Here is a 13,362-nt window from a genome sequence, read left to right as displayed (position 1 = left end):
TGGGGTTTTCAACACTCGTTTGTTTTTCCCTCTTTCTCACTCTCCATCAAGATCCACTTGAACCCTTTTCCTACACAAGTCATACTCTCTCTCTCTTAAAGCTTCGATTTTTCACAACAAACCTTTCGCGTCGTTGAAATTTCTTTCTTCTCGGACATTTGGGTCAGCGGATTTTCGATCTGATCCAGACCGCCGCCACCGTGAATGCCGCCGCATAATATGTTGTAATTGAAGGGATGCGATGCGATGGAGAGTCCTCAGTCTGTGAACAGTCCAAGAAGAACGCTGAGTCTATCAAGACAACGGAGGGCAACTGTGTCATTTCTCGATTCCGATAACAATAACAATTCCGCATCTGGTTTATCAGCTGATCATGGCCCTAAGCCTTCTGAAGTTTACGGTTTCGTCGGATCTATAACCACCGTTGTTGCTACAGGTCTTCTTTCTTATCGTTTATTTGCTGAAAATCCCCAAATTGTTGAAACCATGGATTCTCTCATCTTGATCTAACTTCTCTGATTTTCTGTTGTTTTTTCTTTGTGAATAGTTATTTTCTTGGTATGGGCATATGTTCCAGAATCATGGCTACATTTTATTGGCATATCCTATTATCCTAGCAGGTTAGACAACTTAATTCCTGTTATCGATTGAAGCTTTAACAACTATGGAGCTCCTGTGTAATTGTTTGAGTGCACAAAAACAAGAAGATTACTTTGAATTGCTAAATATTAAGCTGGGAAATAAGCTAAAACATATGGAATGACATTGTAATTTCAACTGTTTATGACAATTGATTGAAAATTACTTATGCATTTCAGATACTGGGCTTTGGCGGTACCAACATATGTGATGGTGACCATTGTATTAATGTTGGCATTCTACATTGGCCTTAACTTCATGTCAACACCTTCTCCTGCATCCATAAATACAGTTTATGGTGAGTTAAATGCAGATTTTTTAGCGATTCGGGTGTGATTAATTCTGATTGCTAGATTACTTCCTACGCATCTTGCACATGTGAATAGTTTATTTATTTATCTGCATAAAAAAATTGTGTTCGGGGGGTCCTCTCCATCTAAGTTATGTTATTTTTAGCATTGGAGAATTTCCTTTCGGTTATTCTTTTCTCAAAACTGTGCTATCACTTAGGCCCAAGTGAATTTGTGAGTTCAAGTTTTTTGATAACTGATTTTGACATCTCTTCGTTCAGATGAATTCAGCAGGGACCCTTTGAGTCATGATTTTTCAGAAGAGGGGGATGAGAAGCCCATTGATCCCATATCTGATATTGGTATCGACAGAATCAATGATGCTATGTTCAGTAATTCAGCCTAACAGTAAGACATTCAGAGCTGTTTCCAAATTCCAATGTTAGGGTGGATATTCTGCCAAGCAGTTGCTACTAATGTGGGTTTTCACATGAGATCATGATGATATGGCTTTTAAACATGAACTTGGTTGAGTTGGTCATGTGAAAGAGTGATTGGATTTTTATAATTTATAGTGGCTTTTGAGTATCACCCTGTTATTCCATCTGTGTCGTTTCTAGCATTGATGCACTAATAATAGGCTAATTGATATCTAATCTCGCGCATTCGTATTTTGAATGCGACTAAGGTTAAGAAAGTGCGTCCACACATTTGCATATGCAAAAATGTAAATTGGAGCTAAATTAGATTCTAAGATCAGAATAGTATTTTGTTGTATCACAAAGGGTTTACATTAGTGAAAATGGATGTCAAGAATATATTGCTCGTGAGAATTGTATGTTGGTGGGCTTGGACCTTTAATTTACAATGATAAGTGAAAATAATTGCTATAAAGTCTCTTCATTACTGGTAGTTCGTAAGGATGTACAAAATATAGAACTAAATTTTTTTTCCTAAATGTAGATGGACATTGATAAAAAAAAATAATTATTTGATAAGACAGAGCTTGGGGTTTTATAGAATATGTACATCGAACATTCGAACCATTTATGAAGAAATGTTAATAAGTGTTGTTTCTTACATGCCTATTATATATTCCTTGCATTATTGCAATTTTTTAATTAGCAAAAATAATTGCAAGAAGAATTGTCAGACTTGATAACGGTATATAACTACAATAATGCAGTAAACTTAGGTACATGTTAAGAAATTGCCAAGAGAAATCAAAGAAGAGGGAGAGATTTTGCATATTCTGTTATTTTGTAATTTTGAGAAAGTTTGTTACACAACTCATGCATAAGGATTGTTTGGCTAGACTACACTAGCATATACACTATTATCTCTCTTTCAAAGGCATGATCATCCTTTTTGAAGAGATGACCTGTCTAAAACATGTAGTTTATCTTTGAGGGGTGTAGCATGTGCAAGAAGTGTGAAGCATATTTCTATCATAGCTATTTTGGTGATGTGTGTGTGTGGACAAATTTGTCTGTGGGCTATGCCTGTGTGAGAGCCTGGAATTCTCCACCATTATCTGCACTACTTTCTCCCTAGTTATTCAACAACAGTGATGAAGTCTGTGAAAGAGATGAACACATACGATTTTTTTTATTTTATTCAAGTGAAAACACTTAGATGTGTTTAGTACAAACATCTACACAAGTAGGTCGATATTTATACCAGAGGAAGAAATCGTAGGAGTTGGTCACCATACATCTACAAACAATAAATCAAAAGGAATATAATAAACTGAGTGAGATAGGCAACTAGGAATTTTATGCACTTTTCCTATGCAACTTCGTGATAGAGATGTCCTAATTTTTGTGCCAAACAGTATATAATGAAGGTCCCATAGTTGATGCAATGTTATTTTGAGAAGATTGATAAGTTTTATAAGTGAGAAAGTTAATAGAGAGAGAAGCAGTAGCGTCGACAGTTTGTAAATCACCAAAAGTGTAGAGCCATCGTGTGCTAAGAGATCCTTGCAAGAGAACGTCATAGTGGGTCTATGATTTTACCAAACACTTATCATCATGGAACTCAAACACATAGGGTTAGGATATCAATTTCCAAATTTTATTTTAGTTGGTCTTTTATGTTACATAGGGTTACGGAAATTCTCATTCCACTCCATATATCTCACGGAGAGGAGTGCTAGCAACACTCTCTTTTCAACACTCTCTCCAACACTCACTTAATTATTGGTCCCTCACTTTAGAAATGGATCCCACATAAAATGCTAGGACCCGCACATGTTTCAGCCAATAAGAAAGTGAGTGTTGGAGAGAGTGTTGAAAAGAGAGTGTTGCTAGCATTTCTCATCTCACGGATCCTAAAATATTCTATAATTTTCTTTTTTAGGAAACTTTATTCTCACATATTTTTTTAGAAAAATCCTTTTTTTAGTTCATGTCCAAATTTGATTCAATCTTTTGCGATGTTTTTTAGAAGAACCCTTTTGATAAAAAAATGTTTCCATATTAAGTACACTGTACACATAACTCAAACATAATTAATATAGTTTTGTCAGGATATTTTTGGACACCCCTATTGAAAGAGTATTTCTAAAAACATCCAAAATCATTATTAATAAAATTTAATTAATAATTAATATTAGTACTTTTTTTACATAATTTAACAAATAACTTATAAATGTAAATAATAGCAAAATAAGATTAATAATATGATGAAGAAAGAAAGTTGTCGTAGAAGCTCTCAAGTATAATGAGATTAAATCTCTGATAGGTGGAGCAAAAGTGTACTTACAAAGTTAGCACTTAAATGTTTGTGTTAGTGAGGCCAGAGAAATGCCACTTGCAAGAGTGGGTGAATTGTGTGTGTTATGACGTATAACTAAACTTATATATTGTTACTCGTAAAGTCCTTTTTGATAGGCGTGATGTACACCGTAGAAGACTGTTGCTTAACTCCGTTATGCAGCCTCGTGATGAAAATTTGTATGTTCATTTGACATTTTTGTATTATGTCGATCTTTTTGACTTTTTGACCCACCAACAATTTTCAAATAAAAAATATAGTTATATTATAAACACCATTAAAATATGGGAAAAGCTAACATGTGTCACAAGTTAATAAACTATTTATAGAAATATTATCTTGAAACGCGTGTATTCAATGTATAGAAACTTTAAATATGATTTTATTACATTTAATTACATTTAACTTTTTCTAATAATAATCATAGTATCCTTAACATGATGTTAACATCACCCCTTAAAATATATAATGAAAAGAGGTACAAACAATTAAAACTAAAAATAAATTAGTAATTACAAATCAAAGTGAATGTGTTTGATAAACAATAGTAGATAAACATCGTATAACAAACAATTAAAACTAAAAATAAATTAGTAATTACAAATCAAAGTGAATGTGTTTGATAAACAATAGTAGATAAACATCGTATAACAAACAATTAAAACTAAAAATAAATTAGTAATTACAAATCAAAGTGAATGTGTTTGATAAACAATAGTAGATAAACATCGTATAACAAACAATTAAAACTAAAAATAAATTAGTAATTACAAATCAAAGTGAATGTGTTTGATAAACAATAGTAGATAAACATCGTATAACCTATATGTTGTGTAATGTGTGTGGAGAAAAGTTGATTTTCTTATGCTTTATATATTGTAAATTTGTAATGCACGTCCTCTCTTTGCCAATTTTATATATTTTTATGAATATCAAATGACAATAACTCCTAAAAATTTACATATAATTATGAGATGTGATTTGCAAACAAAAATATTATTTTTAATTTTTTTCAAAAAAGAGTTCTTAAACATTTATGAAAATAAATTACTATTAATTTGACAAAAATAATAATTTGTGGGCCCATTTGCAATTTTAATTCAATTCTTATTCAAAAAATCAAATAACTTCAAAATAGGTTCCTAACCTAAAGATGGAGTTACACTAGTTACAAACACAGGTCCTAGTGTAAACGAAGAAGACGAAGTAACAAAATCAACGCATTCACATCGAAATTGAACTATAGTCAAAATGCAAGCTTTGAAGCAATCCATACGACGCCGTTCCCATCTCAGAGTTTCAATTTCGCCTTCCATACCCACCACGCAACCCGATGATTTCCATCATTCACTCCCTTCTCATCATTTGGCTCGCCTCACCCCCAAACGCTTCCTCGATTGGCCCCAGGTCCATCTCTCACTCTCTCACACGCTTTTCTTTTGATGGGTACAACAAAATGTTCTAAAAATTGAATTTTTAAGTTTTTTTAATCAAAATTTTGTTTTTTTAACGAAATATTGGTGATGGGTTTGCAGTTTAGCAATAAGGAAGCAATTGCGAAGGAGCGAGCTCGAATGTGAGTTTATTTGTTTTTGTTGAGTTGTTGTTATGTAATTTGATGGGCTGTAGTGTTGATTTAGTGATGTGTTGATGGGGTTTTGTGCAGAAATGATGAAATGAAGAGGGGTTATGTTGCTGATTTGGCCGAGATCAAGCAACATGGCGGTAAGGTATTGTTGTTTTATGATGATATGTTTGGTTATGCCGAAGCACAGACACTAACACGTTGACAGTGGTAATTAATAGTTTATGAAGATTAAGAAATTGATGCTAATCATGAATGAATGTGTTGGTGCTCCATAGGTTTGGTTGGATTTGGTTTGTTAGTTGAAAAGAACTATTTCATTGATTGCTTAGTAGTTTGACCTGTTTGGATAAACAAACTCTCAAAACCCCTAATTGGTTAGATTCAGCAGAAAACTTGTCAATTGATCTGTTAAAGCATGATTGGAACTTGACTTCTCAAATAACCTAGTCTCAAAACAGTTAGTTGTATATAATTTTGATCTTGATTTTGATCAATTGCTCATTATACTTGAAATTGGAGCAAATATTGATTTGAGTTGCATGAGAGGTTAACCCTCAATGTGTTTCTTTATACTAATTAGTAGGTACAACCAACCCTTAATTTTAGGACAAGACCATTATTAAATCAGATCTTAATCTATCCTATTTGCAACAGAATATTCACATCGTATCATAGCATTATTTCAAATATCTCAATACTCCCCCTTAAGGTGGTGCGTATAAGTCATATGCATCCAACTTGTACAAATAAGATATCCTTGGACCTCTTACTGACTTGGTGAAGACATCTGTCAACAACACATTTGAATTCACTAAAGATGTAACGACTTTTCCATAAATAACTTTTTCCCAGATAAAATGACAATCAATCTCTATATGTTTGGGCCTCTAGTTTGCAAAATTTCAACTCGTAAAGAAGTTGTTTCGATCAAATAAGCTCACATGTATCTAGTAAGAGCCATAACTTGATTTTTCTGTCTCTACACTGGTCTATGACAAGCAGAATTAAGGATCTGACTCACAACAGTGGCAACAAATGATATGTCAGGTCTAGTTACAGTAAGGTAGTTCAACTTACAATTAGTGTTAGATTTCACAATTTACAATTCTACTTCTCCTTTCCGATTTTGCGTAAAATCTCATTTTTAACTACCTTGAGCGTGTAGATGGGCTTACAATCTAACATATCGGTCTCTTCCAAAATGTCAAGTGCATACTTCCTCAGAGAGATGGCAACACCTCTTGTAAACTGAGCTATTTCAATTCCAAAGAAATATTTTAGTTGGCACAAGTCTTTTGTTTGGAAGTGCCGAAACAAATGCCTCTGGAAGTCTTGAATACCAATATGATCATCTCCTGTAATCACAATGACATCCATATAAACAAGATAAATGCAGTGGTTGGTAGAGTAATGTCTATAAAACACCAAATGAATGCTTTCGCTGCTGACTATGCCAAAGTCCTGAACTGAATCTACCAAATCACGCTCTAGGACTTTGCTTGAGGCTGCATAAAGCTTTACAAAGCCTATAAACAAAACCATGAGAATCCCCCTGAGCAGCAATTAGTTGTATGTTATTTTGATTTTATTTTGGTCAATTCATGCACATCATTGTCTAGTTAGCCAGTGACAGTTGATGAGTTGTTAGACTGGAAGTGCATCTTAGGTGTACCAGATAACATTATGCCATATTTATCGGTATTTGTGTCCTGCAGGTTTCTGTAGCTAATAAAGTGATTATACCGGCAATGAGTGCTGTGAAATTTCCTGATATCAGAGTCAGCTTCCCAGATGGTAAAACAATGAAGCTTCCCATTCGTATTTCTGATAATGCAGTTGATTCCGACAAATCATCTGTCCCAAAGGCATCTTTGGTTTGTCTTTCATTCCGAGGATATTCCGAGGTAATTGATCATGGCTTAAAAGCGATAAAGGAATTGTACTATGTTGTTCCTTGTGATGTTTGGCATTTCATTAAAAATTATTTGTGTTGGTTTTGATTTACTGTTGACAGAAAATGATCGATTCTTGGAGCGTGCCTTTTGCTAAAACATTTAGTAACTCAAAAGATATTCATTTATACAAGGTAATATTTTTTGTTGTTTAGATTCTATGCATTTTCTCATCATTGAGTGCGAAATATTAACCACCTTTTGCATTGTCTATCAGGTATCATTTATAGATTCATGGTTTCTATGTCTACCTCCTATAAAACATTTCCTTCTGTGGACAATCAAGAAACCTAATCAAAACGAAAACAAGGATACACTTGAAGGGAAAATGGTGTATTCATTTGGCGACCACTATTATTTCAGAAAAGAACTAAACTTAGAGAATCTCCTCACTGGGTATAAAAGCTTTTACTTTTGCTTATACAATTCATCATTTTACCCAATGAAGCTATGTGTAGTACATTTTTTAACATTAAGTTCACAGGTACGTCTTCCTACTAGATAACTTTGGTAGGATAAGATGGCAGGGCTTTGGGATGGCAACAGAAGATGAAGTTTCTTCCCTTCTTTCTTGCACATCACTTCTTCTAGATTCGTAATGAGGTAACACCATGAAAGTTAAACTGTTTTCATATAAGCTATGAGCTATTTTTATTGAACTTATGGAAATAAGCTGAAAAGTGAGCACACTTTATGAACGAATCCTAAATTGTTTCTATAAATTCTCCCAAACAGTCTTATAGTAGATAATCTCAAATATGTCAATTCAAACAGACACTGATATATACCTTGCTATAGTCATATCAATGAACAATTCTTCAAACCATGTTTTTCTCTTCACTTATCATCCCTATTTGTTGTCTGTAATGTTTCTCTTATTTGAATTTTTTTTCTTTTACCTGTGTAGGTGCAAAACTACAGTGTTGTTCTGTATTTCATAAATTTTGGGATGTGATAAACAAGGTTGGATGAGATTTTTCTTGTTTTAAATGGTGTGTTAAGACATTTATGGAGCAACTACCTTGTGCGGGAGGAAAATTGTAACCTAAGGAAGCTGTGTGAGGATAATTATAAATTATAATTTTTTAACTATAAGTTGAAATTCATTCAAATAAAAGCATACACAGTTTTAGAATTATCAGTGTTGCTCTTGGCTTGAAGATTATCCATGAGGATGCATCTTTTTTTGTAATGATCACTTCATATGGTTAATAAAGAAGGTATCACCTCTTTTATTTTAAAGGTGCATGTTAGAATCTACAGTTTTGAAGTGTGTGATTCTCACCGTTAGACTATTTAATTAAAAAAAACATGTTTTTATAGAGGAGTTTTTTCATAAAAACTAAGATAGTGCATATTTATATTATATTATGTTGAAAAACAAGTTTTTTTGTCAAGTTGTGTAGCAAAAGATCTTAATTCCAAATACTCTACATGCATAATTTATCTCTATATATTATTTGATTCCAGAGATGGGGCAATAATAAAGGTATGGCTCAAAGCCAAAGGATATTGAAAACAGCTATTCTACTTGAGGATGAAAGCTCTTCCATTAAAGCACAGTCAACTTCAAAAACAACACAAACCAAGACACACCCACAAAAAGAAAAATGTAGAATCTAATAAATACTCCTATATCTGGGGTTTACACATGATCTTCAAAAAGAACTCTGAATGCTGCTTTCCATTGGTTCATATTCATTTACACAATAAATTATCAGTTCAGCTTTATCTAGATCATATGTATGAGATCAGGTTCCCAGAAATAACTGCATCAAGCAGTTACCGATCTTGATCGGCTGATCTAAATTGATGACCGAGATAATCTAATATAGATTTATCGAATGCCATCTGAGTGTTTTGATATCGAATCGATGACTGAGATTGATTATAGTGTGTTACTGTATGGTATTTTACTGCAGCGAATCCAAATTCAACATGCAATGCAAAATTATAACAATGATTATATGCAGAATACAAACATTAACTGAACTAGGAGATACAAAAAAACTATATTATATTAACTTGTATAAGTAATTCAATCAGTAATCCTGTGAAGTAATTTACAAAACAACCAAAAGAATAACAGAGATGTAATGATTAGAATCTACAAGACTGATTGTGTCCTACAGAATCATCTAAACCTGAACCTGAAAAACCTATTGTGCAGAAAGGAAGTACAATACAAACAATATTGAAAATAATATGAGGTATCTTCTATTATCACAAATATACAGTGGAAATAGAATTTACATAGGAAAAAGAATATTAGATCTATATTCCACAATGCATCACTCACTGCTATAAAAACACAAAGCAGCAAATCAATGCTAAAAAGAGAGACAAGAATACTGTCTTTGGATGCTTATGTATATCATGTAAAGAAGTGCTCCCACTTATCTCTCCAGCATTCACATATTCACTTCTGCCAGTGCCAGTTGCTGCTGAGACGTTAACCGACAAAGAACCTACATTGATAAATTTAAACTTAATATGATCAGAATCTAATGTAATGTCGAGGATAAACAGAGTTTATTTTCCTCGTGAAATTTACTATATGTCTTTCTGGTAGTTTAGCTGAAACTTACAGTCATAGTTAGCCCATCCAATACGTTGACCGGCCAGATCATAAACAATAATTTTGTCTTTTAATACGAGATCTGTCAAAACATAAATAAGTGATGTTAATAAATAGTATAAGAAAAAAATCCTCAACAGATTATGACAATAATTTAAGAACAAAAAATGGGAGTTTAAAATTTTAAATTGATAATATGATTGGTATTATACCTCCTAGAATTGTCACCCCTTGACCCTGGATTTTCTGAAAGCCAATGCACCACACTGCTGCACTACTCTGTAACATGAATAGTTTCGCCGGAGAATTTAGTGAGATAACATGCGGTATTTAAAAATATTGAACAAAGTGAAGCATAAGCTGAATATGAAAAGAAAAAGGATTGAATCTTGAATACTTACAACAGAACTTTGTTGTATAAGGTAGTCCTGTGGTCTCAATACCATTGATGCACCACCGGCAAAGTTCAGACTTACTTGAGGAAAAATATCAGCGACACTAAGGACAGTAATAAGAAAGGAGTTAGAGAAATAAAGAATCAGAATGATCTAATTTATAGCACATCATCAGCAAAAGTGCACGAGCGGCAATAATAAATCTAGGAAAAGATGTCTGAAGTGCTCAGCCTGACCTGCTAGTAATTAAGAAACACTGATTTCCCCTAGAAACAACAGTGCGTACAGATTGTGGTATTGTAGCTGTAATCTGCACAAGTAAAAAATCATTTCACCATCAATGTTCGATAAACCTCCAATCAGCAAAAAGCATGTCGTGATTGCTAAGTAATACATGAAGCATTAAAGCAACATAATGTTATTGATAAATTGAAGAACGTGGAATTACTTAAAAGAAACTCACCGCATTGACAAATGGATCATAAGCCTCTTCTGCAAGGTATGCCAGAGTTGTTCCAGAATCAACAATGGTACCTCTGTTATTGCTTGATGTAGCGAAAACTGATGCATCGATTTGCAACGCCTGGCCGTTGACAGAGATGCTCTGTAGATTTAAGTTGTAGTGGGGCCTGAAATATGTTAGATAAACACTTTTTAGATGGACATTCTTACAAACAGTTTGACTATATTAGGAGCTTAACAACAAAAAAATGCTAAATTCTATCAATTTTATTTCTGATGAAAGAACTTACTGCGATGGAACAAGTGGAGTATAAACAATGTTTGGCTCCACAATCTCACCAAGAACCAAAACTCCTCCACCAGTGCTATCTCCTCTAAGACAGTGTGAGAATACTCTAGGAGCAATCCCTTGTGAGGAGAGCTGGGAGATCACAGACATTTCCTGTTGCCCGAATCCAAATATACCGTCAACTGCTCTGTCGGACTTTGTCAAGTCTCCACTCTGCTGGTTACTACAACTGCTCGATTCACAAAGTAACGGTTTCCGAGATTAGATTAGATTAACCCTATAAACTCGGAAAAAAAAAAGGAAATGATATCAAGTATTAACCATTTCATGCTCATGAAATCTCACCCAAAAACTACAGGAGCTGAAGAATTTGTAGCTACAGATCCCTCGAAAATAGTATCCAAATGCATCGTATCTGATACATAATAGCCTGATGTTCCACTACCATCTCCATACTGGAAAGTGTAAGAACACTGGTTGTTTTGACTGGAACAGGTTGCATCTGATGACTGTATTCCACTGTTGCACCTTCGGTCAGAACAAGAGATTAATGACGACGTCGATGAACGCCCCGTGTCGAAAAAATTGAGTTCAATCTGTATCAAAATCCATAAACCATTACATTGAATTTATGATACTAAATCAACAAAGAGATAAAATTGAATTTACCTGTAGCCCACTTGTCTGTGGACAACCAGTGCAGGAGCTGCAACTGACCCAAAGAACATCACTTCCAGTGTCAATTTGCACATAAAATTCTACTGGAGGAGTACCTAACTGCACCTTTGTAAAATATAGCCTGAAATAGTTCATCAATTTTAAATCAATCACACACAGGCAAAGATAACATATAATGCAAACGAGAAAAACAAAAAAGACTGTCTGACAGACACTAGACACAACACTAACACGTTGACATTGTTAATAATTTGAGAACATCAAATACGTTAGCATGTGTTTGGATATAACACTTCTTCCGGTGAAAATCCACATTCAACTAGAAGCTACAGCTAGTAGCTTCATCATACTCAATGTGTTTACTTTCCCTCGTCTTCGAGGGCATGTAAGATAGGCTACTGCACAGAGTATACACAAGGCCTCTAAAAACTCGAGACAGCTCTGCCTCTGCTTCCCCTCACCATGTTACCAAACATGCTATTTATGTAACAATATGTAACTGTTTCGCCGTATCGGACACTAAAGATGCCTTCAATTTAAACTTGTTAAATTGTGACTATGAGTGCTAAAAAAAGACTAACTTGTAGGAAATCATGAAAGCAGTTTAGAAACCAAATATTAACCTACCATTACACAATAAAACCATCTTCAAGTTATCAAAAATAGAAAGAAGAAAAATGAAATTTTGTGAGCCATAAAGAACTAAACTAAATCAAGCAATATGTGGTTTTAACTTTTAATAACCAAACAAATAGAAAACCATGAAAATAGTAACAATCCAAATTGATCAACAACAAAAGGGGGAAAAATCAGCAACATGATATTGACACAGAAATTGAATAGAATCTTTGCTTAGATTCTAAACAAATTAGAAAACTTCATCACTTCAGAATACACCAAAAGTGATATCGGAGAAAATCAAATTACCCGACTTGGAATGGATCGAAGGTACCATGAACATCAAAATCAACGACACCGTTCGAAGACTGCAAAATTCTCCGATGTCTCAACAAATCTCTCGCTCTGAGCTGATTCATCTCCACTCCATGATTCGTAGGAAACGCTCTTTCCAACGTGAGAGTCACCGGCGATCCAGAAATAACCGTCGCCGCCGTTAGCATCACCAGCAACATTACAAAAACGACAGCCATTCGCATCGTTTAATTTACTAAGTCGTAACTAATTATTGACTTATCGTTACCAATTATGATTAATTATGCAATTAAGTAGTATATGTATTAGTATGTAGTAGTAGTAGTTAATTATCTAGAAAAAAACAAGACAAGAGTACGAAGTGTAGAAGGTTCTTGTTGTTGATAACGAATGTTGTTGTTGTTGTGTTACGACTTACGATGATAACATTGGAATTGCAGAAAGAAAGAAAGAGTTGGGAATGTATTTGTAGTGTTACGAAAAGAGGTAAGTTACAATTTTCAATTCAACAATGGATTACGTAAAGTTGTTATTATATTGTTGTTTTTTTTTTTCTCTTTTTAAGGGAAGTATAGTTTTGACGTGAATGTTACATAATCATGTGCGTTGTATCCACGCGTTTTTTTGTGAAGTAGAAAAGACTCAAAAGAGAGATAGTTTGATTTTTCTGTTGGGAGTTTGTTTCTTCTCCTTATTTGGTCAAAAACACAGAAAATTTACTCGTTGGAATGTCCTGTTGGTTTGACCATAAATGAATGTTCCTAGAATGTGTGTGTTGTT

General features: G+C 33.9%; 3 protein-coding genes across 3 annotated transcripts; 2 read left to right on the top strand and 1 right to left on the bottom strand.

Moving 5' to 3' along the window:
• On the top strand, positions 1-1,823 carry LOC131641488 (phosphatidylinositol N-acetylglucosaminyltransferase subunit P-like). Its single transcript, XM_058911791.1, has 4 exons — positions 1-436; positions 548-620; positions 819-937; positions 1,211-1,823. Exons 1-4 carry the CDS (start codon positions 247-249, stop codon positions 1,333-1,335), a joined length of 507 nt encoding a protein of 168 aa, XP_058767774.1. The 5' UTR covers positions 1-246; the 3' UTR covers positions 1,336-1,823.
• Positions 1,824-4,852: 3,029 nt separating this feature from the next.
• On the top strand, positions 4,853-8,489 carry LOC131641500 (uncharacterized). The gene is made up of 8 exons (XM_058911804.1): positions 4,853-5,114; positions 5,243-5,283; positions 5,374-5,437; positions 7,011-7,199; positions 7,310-7,381; positions 7,465-7,643; positions 7,732-7,850; positions 8,155-8,489. Exons 1-7 carry the CDS (start codon positions 4,959-4,961, stop codon positions 7,844-7,846), a joined length of 816 nt encoding a protein of 271 aa, XP_058767787.1. The 5' UTR covers positions 4,853-4,958; the 3' UTR covers positions 7,847-7,850; positions 8,155-8,489.
• A 952-nt stretch (positions 8,490-9,441) lies between these two features.
• On the bottom strand, positions 9,442-13,093 carry LOC131641499 (aspartic proteinase 36-like). Its single transcript, XM_058911803.1, has 10 exons — positions 12,577-13,093; positions 11,641-11,770; positions 11,317-11,567; positions 10,973-11,200; positions 10,684-10,849; positions 10,457-10,530; positions 10,227-10,323; positions 10,038-10,104; positions 9,836-9,907; positions 9,442-9,715 (listed from the first exon to the last, which is right to left on the bottom strand). Exons 1-10 carry the CDS (start codon positions 12,804-12,806, stop codon positions 9,549-9,551), a joined length of 1,482 nt encoding a protein of 493 aa, XP_058767786.1. The 5' UTR covers positions 12,807-13,093; the 3' UTR covers positions 9,442-9,548.
• Positions 13,094-13,362: the final 269 nt, after the last annotated feature.

This window comes from Vicia villosa, unplaced genomic scaffold, assembly GCF_029867415.1.
Source record: "Vicia villosa cultivar HV-30 ecotype Madison, WI unplaced genomic scaffold, Vvil1.0 ctg.003781F_1_1, whole genome shotgun sequence".
Lineage (NCBI taxonomy): Eukaryota > Viridiplantae > Streptophyta > Magnoliopsida > Fabales > Fabaceae > Vicia > Vicia villosa.
The sequence above is the reverse complement of the archived record's forward strand: the minus strand, read 5'-3'. Positions and strand labels throughout refer to the sequence as shown.

What these genes read in the sequence shown, in the direction of transcription:
- LOC131641499 (XM_058911803.1), bottom strand. Translation starts at nt 12,806, where the DNA reads ATGCGAATGGCTGTCGTTTTTGTAATGTTGCTGGTGATGCTAACGGCG. An exon ending in ATGATCCATTTGTCAATGCG is followed by an intron (nt 10,531 to 10,683) that starts GTGAGTTTCTTT and finishes TTACTTGTGCAG; the next exon opens with ATTACAGCTACAATACCACA. An exon ending in AGGGGTGACAATTCTAGGAG is followed by an intron (nt 9,908 to 10,037) that starts GTATAATACCAA and finishes ATGTTTTGACAG; the next exon opens with ATCTCGTATTAAAAGACAAA.
- LOC131641500 (XM_058911804.1), top strand. Translation starts at nt 4,959, where the DNA reads ATGCAAGCTTTGAAGCAATCCATACGACGCCGTTCCCATCTCAGAGTT. An exon ending in CATTCCGAGGATATTCCGAG is followed by an intron (nt 7,200 to 7,309) that starts GTAATTGATCAT and finishes TACTGTTGACAG; the next exon opens with AAAATGATCGATTCTTGGAG. An exon ending in TTAGAGAATCTCCTCACTGG is followed by an intron (nt 7,644 to 7,731) that starts GTATAAAAGCTT and finishes TTAAGTTCACAG; the next exon opens with GTACGTCTTCCTACTAGATA.
- LOC131641488 (XM_058911791.1), top strand. Translation starts at nt 247, where the DNA reads ATGGAGAGTCCTCAGTCTGTGAACAGTCCAAGAAGAACGCTGAGTCTA. An exon ending in AACCACCGTTGTTGCTACAG is followed by an intron (nt 437 to 547) that starts GTCTTCTTTCTT and finishes CTTTGTGAATAG; the next exon opens with TTATTTTCTTGGTATGGGCA. An exon ending in ATCCATAAATACAGTTTATG is followed by an intron (nt 938 to 1,210) that starts GTGAGTTAAATG and finishes CTCTTCGTTCAG; the next exon opens with ATGAATTCAGCAGGGACCCT.